We start from the raw sequence: 18,079 nt of genomic DNA, 5'->3' as shown, positions 1-18,079 counted from the left end.
TTGCCCCCTTCAGGGGCACCGGCCTTGCGCGGCGCAGTTTCCGACTTGCTACCTATGTTCAGCTCGGGCGCAGGCTCCACTGGGCTTTTATCTGCTTGTTCTCTTTCTCTGGGATTGTTTTTGCTGGATATGCAGCTGAGGTGGGAGGTGAGCATAGGTGCCGGCTGGCGTACCACCATCCTGTGTGTGCCCTGCTAACGAGCGCCGTGTCCCGAGCTCTGGGCCACCGCGGTTGCTGAGAGCAGTGGGGGGGCTCCCACCTGGGGTGGTTCCAGCCAGTGGGAGTGTGCGTGGGCTGTGGGGTGGTGTGTCCCTGCCCCTGAAATCCTATCGCTCCTTTCTGCCCACCTCCAGCCAGCCTTGCCTGTGCTGTGTTCAGGGCAGCCCCAGGGTGGCGCTCGTTGGTGAGCCAGGCCATGGCAACAGCTGTTCCTCTGTAGGGACTTTGGGCCTTTGATGACATGGAGGTTAGCGGCCTCTGGCAAACTGTTTCCCCAGCTCTTAATTAGCACTCATGCAGCTGAACTCCAGTTGGTGCCACTGTTGGCTTTCAAGGCACATGTGTAAAAGAATGGTTCCCAAACGATCGAGGGCCAGTGGTTCAAACGGCTTCCTCCCTTCGGCGAAGCAGCCCTTCCCTCCTCTCCCCAGTTGCAGGCCAGGGCCCCCCAAGTGCCTTCCTCCCCGGGGTGTTTAACCTCTTTGGGAGCCGGTGGGCTTGGTGAAAATCAGATGGTATCCCATCTTTTCTCATGTGGCTCCTCCAGCCCGGCTTGTGGACGCCATGGCTGCGACATCAGGGAACGGCCTGCTGGAGAGTGCTGGCGGTGGAGCGCCCACCTCCCTGCGGCCCTCCACGACTGTCTTCTCTCTCGGCACCTTTGGTTTTATCTCTGGTAGAAAAAATACCCGAGCAAGGAGCTTACTTATTTCATTGCTGTTTCATGAGTTTGCAGGAGGATAATTACAAACTTTTTAGTGTATTCCATATGTTTCATTGGGGAGAAGCTATTTGTGTTTAGGGTAAATTGTTGTTTGGGTTTTTTTATTTTCTCTCCAATTTTTTATTATGAAAAGCTTCAAACACCCAGAAAAACTGAGAAGATGGTACGGCAGGTATCTGCATGCCCTCATCTCACCTGTCGTTTGCCATCGTGCGCACGTGTCTGCTCATTTTACTTTACCGTTTGTGCGTGGCGGGTGTTTTGCCGGTCCACCCGAGTCCTGAGAACAGGGCCGCTCCGCTGTAAGACCAGGGCAGAGAAGCGGCAGCAGCTTGGTCATCCGAGGCCAGGCCACACTCAGGCTGGCTCAGTGCCTTAAGGCTCTACTTGCTCTTTTGGGGGCAGGTGCGAGGGCAGTTTGGTTTGTTTTCTCCAGAACCAGGACTTGTCTGGGTTCCCATGTCACCTTGGGTGGTGACGTGCAGTTGGTCCTCAGCGCAGCTTTCTATGGGGTGGGGCCTGCTATGGGCAGGATGGGCTGACTTAAGTGTGTCCTTTGTCCTTTGGGGAGAGGACACTGAGCGTGCCTTGGCGGCAGTCAGGCCTGGGGGCAGGGTTGGCAGGCGGTGATCAGGACACTGGGTCCCTGAAGGTTGGAGGTCCCTCTCGGGCTCCAGGGCTTGCCCTTGCCCTTGGACGTCTGGGTAACGTCTCCTTTCTGGAAGCTGCCCAGTGAGAGCCCCCCTGAGCAGCAGTGTGCTGGAGACCCCGCTGGGCAGCAGTGACCGAGTTCAGACCCAGCACAGATATGCTGCCCCGCTGTGGCTTGGAAGAGGGTGGCCCTGCCCTGGGCATTTTGGGCCGTGTAAAAACTGTCGTTTAAGATTTGACATGTGCGACTCCCACCAGTAGTCTGTCCTGTCCCGAATAATAGTGATGATAACAATAACGATGACGTAGTAAGAACGTTGTCCCACAGCCAAGTGCCTTCTGAGTCTTTAAGCTCAACATGAGACTGTTTGCTCTTGAAATTTCACCTGGTGTTGTGTCTGCTTTTTTAGGGTTTTGTTTTCCATAATGTCTTTTATCTGTGTTTATGCAGCAAGCACGAGAAATGGTGTTAGAGATCATCCGAGAGAAAGACCAAGCCGACTTTCGAGGGGTGCGCGGTGACTTCGCCTCCCGCCCGGGAGGAGGCAGTATGGAGGTAGGCTCGAATCACAGGTCAGTAGGCAGAGGAGATTCGGGTTAAGGTTGTAGGTCGTACATCTTTTGGCTTTTTAACCTTGAGCGAGTTCTTTAATTTTGTCTCATCTGTGCAGTCCTGAGTGGACGCTCGCTCCTCAGAGGGGGCACGAGGGCAGTTCGGGACAGTCAGCTGTAGTGAGGGGAGACAGCTGCGTGTGTGCCTTTCAGGGCAGGGCCATTCCCTGGCTTTGAGGTTCTGCTTCAAAGCTTATCCTCCCTTCCAAGTGAAGACCAGAGTCCAAGTTTTCTTGGTGATCAGTGTTGTGATTGTTTCACACTCAGAGGCCAGATTTATTGGTGAGGTGGGATGGCATCAAAATCCGTCTTTTAGAAATGTTTAAAGAACTCATGGTTATAGAGAGAGAGAGACGTTGACTCGTTGTTCCGCTTACTTACGCACTCACTGGTTGATGCTTGTATGCTGGGGATCGAACCCACAGCCCTGGTGTACTGGGACAGCACTCTGCCCAACGGAGCTGCCTGGCCAGGGCCAAAATGAAATTTTGATATATGCTACAATGTGGATGGCCCTCGCAAATAATATGCTTCTATAATAAGCAGCCAGATATTCCACACATACCTGGAGTAGGCAAACCCATAGAGACGGCAGGTGGAGTGGAGGTCCCCAGGCAGTGCAGCGAGTGGAGGGGGGCGCTGTCGGAGGGACCCAGAGTTCCCACTCGGGGGAGGAGAGGGCGGGGCGGGGCTGCCTGGGGGCTGCGCGGCGTGGGAGTGTGTCTGTGCCACTGGGTGCCGTGCTCAGGCTGAGATGGCAGCGTCGTGGACAAGGTACCACGGTGGAAGAACGAAACACCGTTTCGGAGGACGCGGTACAATGAATGTGTCTGATGTATTTGTGCTTATTTCATAGAATTTGGAAGATAATTTGCCATTTTTAATCTTTTATCTCTCAGGTTTTTCTTGCTTTTCTTCATTTTTATAACCACTTTGATTCAATCTCAGACTTTCTGGATGCACTTAGCTAACAGAAATGCAACCGTTAACCACAGTGCTGTTTTGAAAAGGAAAGATGCGCTACACGCACTGCAGTGAGACTCGGGCTGTGTTAACTCACACGCCCTCGCTGAGGGGAGCCAGGTGTGCCAAAAGCTCTGACGAGGTTCTGTTTCTCCACGCGTAGGTGTCTGTGCCTAGGTTTGCTGTTGGGATTGTAATAGGAAGAAATGGGGAAATGATCAGAAAGATCCAGAATGACGCTGGTGTGAGGATTCAGTTCAAACCAGGTTGGTTTTGGTCCTTTTCAACAATCCTGTAATTTTAAAGCACCTCCCAAAACAAGGACTCTGCAGCTGGCCCGCCTGTGTTCTGGTCTTCCTCTCCCTCTCCCTGTCCCTCTTTCCCTCCTTTTGCACCAATCTGGGCATGTTTTCCAGGGCCCTTGCTGTGCCTGAACGCTCTGGCCTGGGGTCTCCAGGGCTCTCTCCACCACTTAGACTGGTAAAGCAGGGAGAATCAGCATAGCCTTTCCAGCTCTTCATTTTGCCACAAAGGCTTTTTAAAAAAATCTGTTATTTTGCCCTGACTGGGTGGCTCAGTTGGTTAGAGTGTTATCCTGATACGCCAAGGTTGCGGGTTCAATCCCTGGTCAGGGCACATAAAAGAAACAACCAATGAATGCATCAATAAGTGGAACACAAATCGATGTTTCTCTTCATCTCTCTCGTCCTCTCTCCCCCTTCCTCTCTCCAAAATCAATAAAATGAATAAAAACTAAAATATTGTTTTGACGTCAGAGATTAGAGGTAACTTAAAATCGTAAAAAAGGACAAACGTTAGAATAAAGAACGGCTCTTTAAATTCTGTTAGTCTATAACCAAACCTGCCTACAGTGTCTTTATTTTCCTCATTTCTCTAAAGATGGCAAAACACCTCGAGGGGCTGGTTTTGGACGCCGTCCTCGTCGCTCCCCCGCCTTCCCGGCCTCGTCTGCGTCTCTGTCTCTGTCTTTAACGAAAGCTCCTTTCAATGTCCGCAGTCACAGACAGATGCGGCCGTGCACCTGCCCCTGCCGAAGGGGCCTGGGTCTGGCGGTGTTCTCATCGCCCCTCTGGTGTTGGTAGGGACACTGATTGCAAGTTGGGGTGACCTTTGTCTCTTTCTTAAGCTGGGCTTTCCTAACCCCACCTCTCACCTTGTTCCACAGACGATGGTATTAGTCCAGAGAGAGCGGCCCAGGTCATGGGGCCCCCCGACCGATGCCAACACGCGGCCCACGTCATCAACGAGCTTATCCTTACAGCCCAGGTGGGTCTGGCCGTGTGTTCAGGCACCTCACGCACTGCAGTGGCCGGGGCCGCCTGCGGATCTGAGGCAGCCCCTCTCCCCTTGCCCCTGTGCCAGTCGCTGCAGGGCACCGTGGTAACCGATGACGGGTTGGCACGTCCCCAATTAAGCAGCACTGGGGAGATTTGGGATTGGTTGGAGCCGAAGAGAGAAGCAAATATTGGAAATTTCTTCTCAATGTTGATTTTCTTCTTAACGCTGAGACTGCTCCTTCCGGGGCTCACACGCACTGGGCCTACCAGAAGGCAGGGAGTAGCTGCCAAAAGGCCGAGGCCGTTTGAAGTGACACGTGAGTGACAGTGCATGACTTCTGACCCTCCCCTAATCATGCTGCTATACAGAGCAACTCAGACGCTGCTGTGTGAGTCAGAACACCTTGCAATTTAACTAGCACAAAGGATGAAAGGATTTTAAAAGGACACCTGGTTATCCCGCTCCCCAGAAGAGGGAGGGAACCAGCCGGGCTGCGGCGCATGGCATGGGGCTGGGGCTGGGGCCGCCGCTGACCCATTTTCACACTGTCCCCAGTGGAGAGCAAAGCCCACGCCCGACAGCCAGCAGAGGACGGTCCCTTTCATCCGAGGGCCACACATCTCCTTCCAGGCTTTGTCCCGAGTCCCTCTGGAGCTGCGGCACTAGAATCTCTCCAACATGGAGGGAAAACCTGGTCGGTCGGGCTGAGCTTGGCTCTCATGGAGGGAGATGCTGAACAGAGGCTGCAGGTGGGAAGGAAACGTTTGGCACAACCGGCCCCCGTGGATGGAGAGAGAGCGAAGGCCCCCCAGAACCGCGTTCCTCCGCCCTCCCCTCTGACGAGAGACAGAGGGAGGAGGGAACAAGGTAGTTCAGGGGCTGATGTTCACGTTCATGCACACACGTATGCAGCCAATGTCCTGGCTGTGCCCCAGAGTGCTCAGGATGGGCTCACTGTGCAGGCTTCGCAGCTCCAGGTTCATGAGCTCTTTCTACTGAGAAGGGGGCGGGACTCTTGAGTGACTCCTTCTGGAACGCGTCTCACCCCAAGATTCACCTGGACTCTGGCTGAGATCCACACGGGTCTTGGGGACTCCGGTTCGGAAGGTTGTGGCACAGGTCCTCAAAAGTGCCCCTGCAGCACGCACTGCCAGGTGACTCAGGCAATCTGGTGTGGGACCCCGTGTTGCTGAGAATACTTGGCCAAGAGAAGTTCAAAGACTCATCCAAAGTCACAAGGCGAATGGCAGAGCTGTGTGTGTGCACGTGAACATCAGCCCCTGAACTACCTTGTTCCCTCCTCCCTCTGTCTCTCGTCAGAGGGGAGGGCGGAGGAACGCGGTTCTGGGGGGCCTTCGCTCTCTCTCCATCCACGGGGGCCGGTTGTGCCAAACGTTTCCTTCCCACCTGCAGCCTCTGTTCAGCATCTCCCTCCATGAGAGCCAAGCTCAGCCCGACCGACCAGGTTTTCCCTCCATGTTGGAGAGATTCTAGTGCCGCAGCTCCAGAGGGACTCGGGACAAAGCCTGGAAGGAGATGTGTGGCCCTCGGATGAAAGGGACCGTCCTCTGCTGGCTGTCGGGCGTGGGCTTTGCTCTCCACTGGGGACAGTGTGAAAATGGGTCAGCGGCGGCCCCAGCCCCAGCCCCATGCCATGCGCCGCAGCCCGGCTGGTTCCCTCCCTCTTCTGGGGAGCGGGATAACCAGGTGTCCTTTTAAAATCCTTTCATCCTTTGTGCTAGTTAAATTGCAAGGTGTTCTGACTCACACAGCAGCGTCTGAGTTGCTCTGTATAGCAGCATGATTAGGGGAGGGTCAGAAGTCATGCACTGTCACTCACGTGTCACTTCAAACGGCCTCGGCCTTTTGGCAGCTACTCCCTGCCTTCTGGTAGGCCCAGTGCGTGTGAGCCCCGGAAGGAGCAGTCTCAGCGTTAAGAAGAAAATCAACTCCTGACCCTCTAGGTTATGGCCCAGTGACGCAGGCTCTAGGGAGAGAAGGGCGCTGGGCTTTGGACCCAGGAGTTGCTACCTGATGGCTGTTCCTCGGGTCTGCCTTTGCTGTCTCTGTAACCACATGCACCTGTCTGCGCACGCGCTCCCTGAGTGCACCTGCGATTTGTGTTCATTCCGCTTCTGAAGAGCACTTTGGAGCCTGAAATGAGCGGTGCGCGGGTTCTGGTGCGTGGCGTTGATTGCATCCTGTCACTTAACCTCCTCCGCAGAGACGAAAAATGGCGCTGATGGCAGTGGCATGAATCTTCACTTAAGCTTTGCTTCTTTCCCAGGAGAGAGACGGCTTTGGAGGCCTTGCCGTGGCCAGAGGACGAGGCCGTGGCCGTGGCGACTGGAGCCTGGGAACCCCTGGTGGCATCCAGGAGATAACCTACACAGTGCCCGCAGACAAGTGTGGCCTCGTCATCGGCAAAGGTAGGAGGCCGCAGCCAGGGTTCTCGGGTCCCTCCCCCGCTACTCATCGGAGAGCCAACAGGTCACACACCCCCAGAGCACAGGACGGGGCTGCTTGCCACACTTGTCTGTGGCGTCAGCTGCCTTCGGGAGCCCTGCTTCGTGCGGTCTTCTCATGAGTGGGGGCAGAACATGGGGACATGTGACAAGAGAGACCCACCACCTCTTGAAGCAGCCTAGTTGCTGGAAAGGCTGCAGGCTTGCCTTTGAGTGTCCGTCGGCTGAGCAGTGACTGACCCGCCTCCGAGGGCCGAGGAGGAGCAGCTAGGGTTTCCCCAGGGGAAGGCTGCTTTCAGACCAGGGTGCCGCTCCTCTTCCTCCTGGGTTTGGGTGCTTGGTCTTGGTTGACACGACGTGTGAGAGTGGTCTGTACCCTTCCAGCACATTTACTGTGCCTGACAGACACCCTGTGCAGGGAAATAAAAACTGGTTTGCTGGGTGTTTCCAGGCATTTTAGAGAAGACTGGATAAAACCCTTGTTCGTGGCTGGTGTGCTCCTGCCCACCTTCCCATGAGAAGCAAGGAAGGGAGCAGGCACGTTGCTAGGCCACTGGGGCTGGTTCATCTGGGCTGGCCTTGCCTTAAAACCAAGAAAGGCTGCAGAGAGCCCTGGCTGGTGTAGCTCAGTTGATTGAGCACCAGCCTGTGAATTGAAGGGTCGCCAGTTCAATTCCTGGTCAGGGCCAGGAACATGCCTAGGTTTCAGGCCAGGTCCTAAGTTCAGGGTGTGTGAGAGGCAACCAGATGTTTCTGTCCCTCTCTCCTTCCTTTCCCCTTTCTCTGAAAGGCCACTAAGAGCCCGCCTGTGGTTCACGGTCCGTTCCCACCCCCTGGTCCTGCCCCCAGCAGCGTCTCAGCCTCTCTCTGCTCCAAGCAACGCCTTGGTACCAACTGATGACTCTGGTGTTGGGCGTTGTGTTTAAGGAGATAATAGTCTTGTATCCACAGCTTCTCCAGCTCCTGTGATCCCCAGGCATCTCATAGCAGATGAAGGGGAGGGCTGCCGGTTCTTCCACAGAACGTGATTTGGGAATGTCTCCCCCGGCAGCAGGCTGAGGCCGCCGCTGCCCTCCCCTCACTCTGGGGTGGGCTGGGAGCTCCTGCCCCCCCCCCACTTCCCCGCCGTGTTTGTGCTCTTCTGAAACGTCCATCTCTCACATCTGTGTCATCTCTGAGATTCTCAGAGGTGGTGCGAACAATATGGGTGTGTTTCGATTTCCTGGCAGGGTGTCCGTGCTGAGGAGTGTTGGTGGCCCTTGCTAGCCACCCAGGTGCTGCGATTGTGAGACATGCTGCCCAGCCCCACACCCTGGCGGCTGCAAGAAACAGCGCCCTTGGCGCCTGTGGGTTGAGAGGCAGATGTTGGTTCTGTCTCTTAGGATAGCCATTTTTATCAGCACGGTTTTTCAGCGAACACATTTCTCTAGACGCCGACAGAGCCCGCTGTCTTCACTGGGACAGTGCTCTTGGGTTCCCAGGACAGTCTCTCTTAGCTTATCTACTGAGTCACCCCGAGTGATTGCCAGAGGCAAGTGTGACAATAGAGGAAGCCGCACTGTTGGCGCTGCAGTCACAGCCTGGAGGAGCCTAGGAAAGCTTTGTTGGGGGGGGCTCTCTACACCACCCCCCACCGCCAGGGCTGGATATGAGCTGCTCCTCCTCCTTGGGAAAGACGCAGGGATGGGTGGGGGCAGCGAGGGAGAAGGGAGGGCGCCACACGCAGTGGGGCCCTGCTCCCCGGCCCCGGACGGACAGACGCCGCGCCTCCCCGGCCGCTGGATTTCCATGATAAACACAGCAGTGCTGACAGACAGTGTGGCCAGCCCCGCTCTTGTCAGCCGGCCTTTTAGCAGGTTTGATTGATTACTTTACGATTTCACAACCAGCCTGGGGGGGCCACTGGTGGGTCACTCCTGCCTCCCATCAGGTGGAAGAATGGAGCGGGCTGCCTGAATGAGTCTATAGGCGGCCACATGCGCCAAGCTGGTGACCTCATTTGGAAGGAAGATAAACTTAAATTAACTCCTTCCGGCACCCGGCAGTTTTGTGGGGCCTCCTCCCCTTACTAGCGTGCTCCGCAGGCACAGGCCCGGGGAGAGGGGCTGTGGGCTGCTGGGCTGCGTGCCCGGTGGGGGCAGGGGCCTGCAGGGTCTGGTCTCAGCCCCTCGCACCCTTCCTGCCCCCACTCCACACTCACACGGGCAGGCTGAGCGGAGGCAGCGGATCCGGAGAGCGGTCTCCACTGAGTCTTGGCTCTCCATCGCTTCCCGAGAGTGCTGCTGCCGGCGAGAGAAGCTGGTCACTGTTCACGGGGGACAGGCCCGGGGCTGTCCCCAACACCAGCGTGTCCACTCAGGGTGGAACATGAAGGGACACTGTCCTCAGACTGTTGCAGAACTTGGAGAAAATTGTGCACACGCGACTTTCAGCTCCCGAGTCCCTTTTATAATTCGCTTTTCAGTGTAAAACCGTCCAGAACTCAACCCGCATGCTGTCCACACCAGGCCTGGAGCAAAGCTTCGTCCCAGTGCCCACAGCCCCGGACTCCTTCCCATCGTTGGAGGGCTGCGCACATCGCTAGCAGGAGGGACGGCTGGACCCAGGCGCCAGCTTTGCTTCTTGACCCCAGTAATGTCCCCCAGAGAGGACCGGTGTCCCTTAGGCACCTCCTCCTTGGCCGGATGTCCAGCTGAGGCCTCCCACTGGCGGCGTGGAGGGCAAGTTGGGGTGTGCACAGGACTGCGGACGTGTCACAGGCAGAGAGCACGGATCGAGTGGCATTAGACGCTGGCCTTCAGTTTGATCGTTCGGGGCTCCCTGGTCCCCTCACCGGCATTTCCACAGATCGTCCTTTTCCAGTTTTGCAAACACTGCTGACGTTTCCCTTGTATTGCGCCCCCACCCAGCTGTGCAGAACCAGCCTGTACGTTCTGGGAAGTTGCAAAGGAAGAATCGAACTATTGTCACACTGGTGGTGCTTTTGTTATGCAAATTTCATTAAGAGACTAGGACTGTCACAGGTTTTTCAAAGAATCCCACTAAATTTTCATCTGCCAGGCTCCACCCAGGCCTCTGTGACCCCATCCTCCGGCTGCCTCTCTGTCTAGACCTGTCCCCCCCACAAAGGAGGCAGGGACTTGAGAAGTGACAGGATGGGATTTTCAGGGCCCAAGTGCGCTGCAGGCATTGTTGGGCCCTGCGGCTGTCTGTCTGACCTGTGGGAGCGGGGCGAGCGGCAGGGCCGTGGCCCCCATTGTGCCATGGAGGGGCCATCGGGTCGCTGGTCTCCGGCAGAGAAGGATGGAGCGCCTTCCCTGGGTGGCTGGTGGGAGCTGGGCCTCGGCCTCCTGGGGCTGAGCTCCTTTGTGAGCCGGGCCTGGGTCCTGGCTCTGTGGACGACACTGAGACAAAAACCAGCAGTCTGTGGCTTCAGCCTGGCTCAGAGAGAAGGGGAAGCGTCCTATCATGAGTCCGGGTTTGCAGACGAGAGCGCCCCAGTGTCTGTAAAGACAGTGAACAGACCTCTGTGTTGTCTGGGCGAGTGCGGGTGTAGGGAAGGCCCCATTCGCCTCTTCCGTCTGGAGCAGAGCCTTGCAAACCCTTCCCGTTTGCTGCCGCCACTTACCCTTCCGTCTCCCGTGCTCCTGCCTGCAGGAGGCGAGAACATCAAAAGCATAAACCAGCAGTCGGGGGCCCACGTGGAGCTGCAGCGGAACCCCCCTCCCAACACGGACCCCGGCCTGCGGATATTCACCATCAGGGGGATTCCTCAGCAGATCGAGGTGGCCAGACATCTCATAGACGAGAAAGTTGGGGTGCGTACCAGGCCCTTCCCCCACCAGGCTCACTGACAGCTGGACTTTCCACTGAGCATCTGAGGTGCCTCTTTTTCCCCAGAGCCTCGCACTTCCTGTGCCTCTCGGCCCTCACCTGACGTGAGGGCACCCCTCTCACTTTGCTGAGGGGGACGGTTGGCGTCCAGGGATACCAGGCGCAGGCGCCCTGAAGGATGCCTCCTGGCAGAACTCCCCCAGGCCACCAGCTCAGGCCCCAGAGCCGTGCCCCCCGCACCCCCCCTCCCCCGCAGGCTAGACAAGCAGCGGCTGCAGCCCCCCAGCACCGCCCCACAGGCGGGCAGCTTTCATTGACTCTGGCTTTAGTTGCAGGCGCCTCAAAGCAGATAAAGAAAGGGAGTGTTGATGGAGGACAGATGGGCCACTGCTCACCTCAGAGGGGACGTAGAGTGGCAGAAAGAGCCGTGGGCCAGCCTGAATTGACGGGAGAGTCAAGCAGGTTGGTCCCCACCCCCAGGGTGACACGCTAGGGCAGATGTGGCGCCAGTTCGGCTGCGTGGTGGCCTGGCCCCTCTTGGGGCAGAGCCATTGCTGCGAGTCCTGTCTGCTGTGGGGAAGGAAGGCTAGCATGAGTGCCGTAGGGTATCTTGACTCCCTTTGATCCTTTCTCCTTAAAAGCTGTGGTCTGCCTCGGGGGGCCGGGCAGAGGGCAACGGTGCTCCTACACTTAGTGAGAGTTCCCTCTGTGCCACGACAGGGCCCCGGCCTCGGAGCACCTGGAGCCTTCGGACAGAGCCCCTTCAGCCAGCCTCCTGCGGCCCCTCACCAAAAGTGAGTCCTCCCACCCATCCCAGCAGGGAGAGCCACCCCCTCCCCAGCGGCCCTTCTTCCCGGCTGCGGCCGGGCAGTGCCAGCTAGAAGCCTGAGGTTCTGGGTGCGGGCAGGCCTCCGTTCTCCCTCCCACCCGTGACCCTCTGGCCAGTCCACAGGTCACTGACCAGTGCTGGGCTGAGAGCCTTCCTGGGGGCTGAGTCTGGTCCCCAACAGTATCCCCAACATCACCCCCACACTGCTGCAGGGAAGGAAGCTTTGTACAAAAGTCTTCCCGTTGTGGGGTCCTCAGCCCTTCGACCTTTTCCCCCCACTCTCAGCACCTTCCCTCCGAGGAGCTCAGGGTGCTTCCCGAACATCGCTGCTAAAGTCAACGGAAACCCCCACAGCGCCCCCGTGAGGTCGGTGATGCGCTCCTGCCCTGGCCGCTGCCGGGGGCCCTGCTGTGCCTGCCTGGGGTGGGGTGGGTGGTGACGAAGTGGCAGACAGTGGGGTTGGCAGGGGTGCACTGAGGTGAGAGGGTGCGGCTGCACTAACTAGTACAAGTGACTGTCCTCCACAGTGGCCCTCCGGCCTTCCTGACCCAGGGCTGGGGCAGCACCTACCAGGCGTGGCAGCAGCCGGCGCAGCAAGTCCCAGGTGAGTCTCCCCGAGGAGGAGGAGCTGTGTGCCCCCCAGCCCCCCACTCGGAGGACTGGAAGGGCTGCTGCGTCTGAAATGGTCTCAATGTAGCTCTGCCAGCGGGCTCGGGGTGCCCCTCTGCCGAGGTGTCCGGGGGCCTCCTGGGCATCGGGAGCTTCCATGCCCTCCGCAGCTGGGCAGGGCCAGAGGGGCGGGCTCTTTCCTGGCCCACCTTCTCAGACCTTCCCCTCTACTCTGTCTTCCTCCGACCGTGGGCCGTTGGAGGGCGTGGCTTGCTGGGCCCTCCATCCCCCGCCTGCCCTTTGCCCCTCACCCTGTGCGCTCCAAAGCAGCCTCAGCTTGCCGGTGCCCTGCCACGCCCCTCCTTTGGCTGGAAGGTGACTGTCTTCCCCTCTTCTAAGACGGTCAGCACCACCGTCTTAGGGTCTTAGGGCCCCTCCTGTCTCCCAAACGGTTCAGAAAGCACGTGCTGGAGAGCTGTCGGTGACTCTCCGAGGAAACTGGAGGAGGAGGCCCTCGTGGGCGGGAGGCCCACGCCCCGAGCTGCAGCCCCACGTTCGCTCGGAGCCTCGCTCTCGGGCCTGTTGCTGGGAGAGCCCATCTTGCTCAGCCTGGGAAGCAGGAGTGCACGTGCGTGTGTGGCGGTGCTCACGTCTGCAGGGTGTCCTGACTGGTTCCAACCACAGGCCAGGTGTCACAGCTGAGCGCAGGGAGCGAGCCGGGGGCCGAGCCTCTCCCTTTGCCCAGAGTGCTCCCAGGGCGGCCCTGACCAGGGTCCGGGGCAGGGCCGCAGCTCGGGCCCCAGCAGGGTCAGGAGGCCAGTGCTCTGCGGCCTTGGCGAGCTCCGCCTCCTCTGGGCTCTGAAATCGTGTGGCTGTGTTTTTCACTTTTCTCCTGCCATGTTTTTTAGCAAATGTCCTAAGCATGTAAGATATTTCTTTAAACTTCGCTGTGAGCACCACGTAGATGCCACCGTCCCTTGTCACGGGACTCTGTCCCAGAGCCTGGTCGTGCTTTGTCTCCTGTTCCCACGATTGGAGGGCGACGGGATATGCGAGGTGCCTGGGGTCGACTTCACACTTGTCCCATCACCCGGGACGAGGACCTGTGAGAGGCCCTAGACTTGGGGAGTACATCTTCACACTGAAGCCCAGGGACACCCATTCTTCTCCCTCGGGGACACTGACCCTGGGGGGCGTGGCTCTGCAGAGGCCCGGCCGACTGCCAGCCCGAGGTCTGGAGGAGCCGGGCGTTTGGGCTGAGGAAGAAGACGCGCGCGCCCGGTTTCCGGCCTCTGTTCACCAGCCTCCATCTTCCGGGGAAGCTCTGTTGGTTTACTTCAGGGGTTGCAGATCGAGAATTGGGTTTGGTTGATGAGGTCTGGTTTTAAAGAGAAGCTCTGCTGGCCCACACTCGCCGTGTCCAGGGGCGGACATCTAGCTACCCACACCCCTCACGCCTGGCCTTCCCCTCCCCCAGGCCGGGGCCCCCTGCTCTGCGCTGCTGCCTGCCCTGGCGGGCCCTTCCTAGCCCCCACCATACCCCATCGCCCTCATCCCCACACCCCTCCACTGCCCTCGGGGTGTTCACCGATGGGGACGTGTGCTGTGCGACACACCTACTGACCTGGGCAGGAAACAAGGTTCCGGCTTGGCGCTGGGTCCCCCTTCATGCACTCCGTGGGCCTGGGCAGGCGGGGCCCCTGCCGCACTGAGCAGGCAGCAGCTTGTATGGGAAGGGGAGGCGGGCGGGCGCAAGACCAGGCTGTGTCAGGTGCCCGGCAGCCCCTTGCTGAGGGGCTTTGTCTGTCGGCACCCGTAGCTCAGGCTCCGGGCAGTGTCCCGAGTGTGTGCCGTGGCTCTGTGTAGAGGTGACACCACCAGTCCCTGAATGGAAGGGACAGGTTAAGAGTGTGTCCAGTGCCACTTGGACTCTGTCCCATCGGGAGGTGCATGCAGGGAGCTTAGCCGACAGTCCCCCCGGCCCTCGGGCTCTGCCCAGCCCCAGCCTCCGGGAGATCTTGGTTTTGAGAATTGCCACCTTCTTCCCGGGCCACCAGGCCTGCATCGGGCTGCAGTGGTGTGTGGCCGCAGGCAAGCCGGCGCGCGGAGCAGAGCCTGGAGTCAGTGGCCGGGCCGGGCCATGACCGCCTTTGTGTTCCCCACTCAGGCCAGCAGAACCAGCCACAGAGCAGCCAGCCGGACTACAGCAAGGCCTGGGAAGACTACTACAAGAAGCAGAGTGAGTGTGGGCCCTTCCGGCCCTCCTGACGGCCAGGCCCCGCCCCCACGCCAGCAGCCTTCTCTGTCCACAGCTCCCTGTCAAACACCCCCCATCTGAGTCTGGATGCTGCCCTCTGTGTCTGCCCTTCCGTGTGTCTCGGGGTCTGCACCAGCCACTCACTTTCCCTCCGCCACCTTTCCCTCCCTTCTGAACTCCAGGGGGCGTGGCACCTCAGCTGGGCGACCAGTGACCGCTGCTCTGGTCCCCTTTAGAACAGCGTGGCCAGGGTGCAGGCTGGCCGTGTGCTGTCCCCTGCCTGTCCGGCTGCTGCCCGGTCTTTTCGGCCAGCTCAGGGCAGGTGGAGGGAGACGAGCAGTGGGGCTCAGGACCCGGGGCCTGCGGTTGGAACGGGTATTGGGGTGTTCATTTTTCTTAGGTAAGCTCATTTCCTTAAGAAAGTGAACTAGGGTTTTTTAATGGAGGGAGAAAACCAAGAGTAGCAACCCCCAAACCCCACGTGAGTCGTTGCAAATTGGTCCTGATTCTCTGGGCGTGTTCCAGAACTGCCGAGCCTGGGTGTTCAGGCGTTGGCGGAAGAGGTGGTGCCTCAAGTGGCTTGAGTCTCACGGGTGTCACCGGTGAGTTGGGAGAGCTCAGGTCGAAGGCCGTCAAAGAAACGGTCACCCTGGTGTTTGAGTCATCACTGAGGGAGGCAGGTCACCATCACCCTGTAGAAGTCCAGGCGCTGCTCTGCCCCAGCCCCCACCCAGTCCTGTGTCTCCTGCCCCCAGGCCGGGCAGACCGCAGCAGAGGACAGAGCTCCGAGAAGACACCCGCGAGGGGATGGGGGGGCGGAGCAGAGCCGCAATGCCAGGCTAACCGAACGGGCGCCCCCAGCACTGTGGCCCCGTCTCACCAACATCCTGAGGGCGAGAGTGACAGGCATCCTTCTAGACGCCCGAGTCTTTAGGAAGGGACCCCTCCCGGTGTCCTTCACTCCCCTCAGGGCGACCCTGCCCCTGATGAGCGCTGTTTCCCCTCGCCCACCAGGTCACGCCGCCGGTGCCGCTCCTCAGGCCGGCTCCCCGCCGGACTACACGCTGGCCTGGGCGGAGTACTACCGACAGCAGGCCGCCTTCTACGGGCAGACGCTGGGGCAGGCGCAGGCCCACAGCCAGGTGTGCAGAGGGCGGATCCCGCGGAGGAGAGGGGTTGGGCGGGAGCGAGGTGCCCCGCGGTATCCCCACTGCACGTGAGAATGCTGAGCGCGGATGACTCCTGCCAGTGCGCAGCGGCTTGTGGTTGGCAGCGAGGGGTGGCAGGAGCAGGGCTGGTCCGTGGGGCAGAGCGCAGAACCTCCCCGTCCCGCTCGGAACCCTGCAGCCCTCTGTCTAATAGAGGCCGAAACGCATTTCGTATTCACAGAGGGAAGGGGGCCAGGTGTTCCCCCAGGGCATGTTTCAGGGGACCTGGTGCCCCTTGGGTCCCCAGGGACAATGTGTCGCTTAGCAGAGGCCCCAGACCTAAAGCTGACTGGCCATCTCACTGCCAAATTGGCCCTCTGTGCCCGGGTACTGTGGAAGCAGCTGTCCCAGCTGGTGGGTGACCCTGAGAAGTATCACGAGCTCACTCCCCTGTCCCCTTCCCAGTAACCGCTCCGGAGAGACCTGGGACCCTCAGTTCAAGGGCCCTGGCTGGGGGGAAGGTGGGAGACACCGCCGGCTCGTGTGCCCTGCGGCAGCTCAGAGGGGAGGGGCGCCACACACGGCCTCCCGGACACAGAGCCTGAGGCTGGACACGGGCCCCGAGGGCACTGCCGCGGGCTGACCGCTGTCCCCTCCCACAGGAGCACTAGGACAGCGCCTGCGGACCCCCGAAGTCATCGTGAACAGGAACCTGTTTGTAACGGAGGTTTTTAGATTTGCAAACATTTTGATGAAGAACCTTTGTTTTGTTCTGTGAAACACTATTAACAGAATTTTTCTAAAAATCGGGAAATTAGTCACTAAACTTGCTGATAATTTTTGTTATTTCAAACGTGGAAGCTCTGGCATTTTTTTGGAGCAGTATCTGCAAATTCAGGCAGAGAATGTGCCTCATAACAGAGACATTTCAACTGATAATGTTTGTATTTTTGTTTTGTTTTGGGTTTTTTTGCGTGTCTTTTTATTTACAGTTTCTGTTGCAACAGAAAGTGGCTTGGAAGTCTTAGGTGGTATGTAACAAATTATTTTTAAAAATTTTTAAACAATATTTAAATGTTCTTAAATGTGTAAATTCATTAAATGTTTTACTTCTAATTTCTTGTACTTTTGGCTGTCTGATTTTATTGCATTTTTTAAAAAAACTGAGCTATTATGTATTGTAATTAATTATGTGAATTCTGAATTAAGACAGAATTGTATTGCTGTCCATCAGGGCCTGGGAGGGGCGTTTTATGGGGTTTGTATAATTTCTAGAGTTACGAGGGTAATATAAAAATGTGTTCACGTGTCTAGCATGTGTTTTCATGTCTCCATTGCCTTTGAAATTGTGTATCTAAGACCTCCAAGCTTGTTTTAAAAACAAAACAAAAAACCTTTTTCTCTATTCTCAGAAATATACTGTTATTTTTTAATATTAAAAAGAAATTCAATATAACTTTTAACACTGTGGAACATTAAACTGCATAAAAGTGTAGTAACTATTTTTTAATTCCAAAGCATTCTTTGCTTTTTTCTTTTAAATATTTTTTAATATTTGTCAGATTAACTAGATGAATAAATAAATCTAGTATTAACCACAATATGAATTAAATAATTTTGATTTAATAAAAGGGATAATATTTCCAGTGTTTACTGTAGCCATGTACCCTGTACAGATAACGTGTATTTTTAAAGGAAAGAAAAACAGACTTGAAGCTATTTTTTCTTGCATTTTTAATTGACCTGGGAGACATTCCGTTTGAAATGTACTAAAGTTACAGTTTGTTTTTTCTTGTTTTCCTTATAAATGCTTGAAATGTCTAACTATTAAAAAAGGTCGTTGGAAATCTTATGCATGTTTTAAAGAAAGTGGTCTTTTTATTTGACTGACAATTCATTTTACACTCTATATAATAAAATTTCCACAAGACATCTTGTGGGTGAAGTATTTTGAGTTCGTTTGCTCTCCATTTGCTCGTCTCTCCCTCTGCCGCCCCCCACCACCACCACCACTGCCACTGCCCTGGAACCAGAAGTGAGGGCTCAGCCTGTCTCACAACTCAGTCCGCGGGTGGCCCAGATTTCTAGCTACCTCGTCAGTTAATTTCATTTTAATGGCTTTGTATAATTTGACACTTCGACTTGAGAGCCTAGGTGACTGTCAGCCCCTCCTTCTTACCTGTCCCGAGTCGGCCCTCTCCAGCTGTGGGTGTGGCCCAGCAAAGTCAGGAGCAGTGTCCCCGGAGGCCGAAGTGGGACTGAAGGAAGTGGGGCTGGAGTCGGGTAGAAAGGGTGGGCTCCCCTTCCCAGAACCCAGTCGGTGCCGCCATCACCCCCCCACTCCCCCACCCCCACCTGAAACACAGGGACTGAACCCCTGGTGGCCTTGTGCACTGGCTGCTGCCTCCCATGGCGGCCTGCCCCTGCTCTCTGGCTGCAGCCCCTGTGACCTGCTCCCACCCTGTCCC

At 57.2% G+C, this 18,079-nt stretch overlaps 1 protein-coding gene across 3 annotated transcripts in view; it reads left to right on the top strand.

Moving 5' to 3' along the window:
• Positions 1 to 17,463, top strand: part of FUBP3 (far upstream element binding protein 3) — a 47,119-nt gene extending 29,656 nt beyond the window's left edge. For 2 of the 3 annotated variants that reach the window (XM_053667692.1, XM_053667691.1), the window contains exons 9-19: positions 2,047 to 2,151; positions 3,334 to 3,436; positions 4,357 to 4,457; positions 6,757 to 6,898; positions 10,592 to 10,752; positions 11,489 to 11,562; positions 11,883 to 11,963; positions 12,125 to 12,201; positions 14,374 to 14,445; positions 15,478 to 15,605; positions 16,274 to 17,463. In XM_053667692.1, the coding sequence (XP_053523667.1) occupies positions 2,047 to 2,151; positions 3,334 to 3,436; positions 4,357 to 4,457; positions 6,757 to 6,898; positions 10,592 to 10,752; positions 11,489 to 11,562; positions 11,883 to 11,963; positions 12,125 to 12,201; positions 14,374 to 14,445; positions 15,478 to 15,605; positions 16,274 to 16,282 (1,053 nt within the window). In that variant the 3' untranslated portion in view covers positions 16,283 to 17,463. The remainder of the gene's footprint in view (positions 1 to 2,046; positions 2,152 to 3,333; positions 3,437 to 4,356; positions 4,458 to 6,756; positions 6,899 to 10,591; positions 10,753 to 11,488; positions 11,563 to 11,882; positions 11,964 to 12,124; positions 12,202 to 14,373; positions 14,446 to 15,477; positions 15,606 to 16,273) is intronic. The other variant, XM_053667693.1, reaches the window with a different exon arrangement.
• The last annotated feature ends 616 nt before the right edge of the window (positions 17,464 to 18,079 follow it).

The sequence above is a fragment of the Artibeus jamaicensis genome, unplaced genomic scaffold, assembly GCF_021234435.1.
Source record: "Artibeus jamaicensis isolate MK-2021 breed Jamaican fruit bat unplaced genomic scaffold, CSHL_Jam_final contig_471, whole genome shotgun sequence".
NCBI lineage: Eukaryota > Metazoa > Chordata > Mammalia > Chiroptera > Phyllostomidae > Artibeus > Artibeus jamaicensis.
The sequence above is the reverse complement of the archived record's forward strand: the minus strand, read 5'-3'. Positions and strand labels throughout refer to the sequence as shown.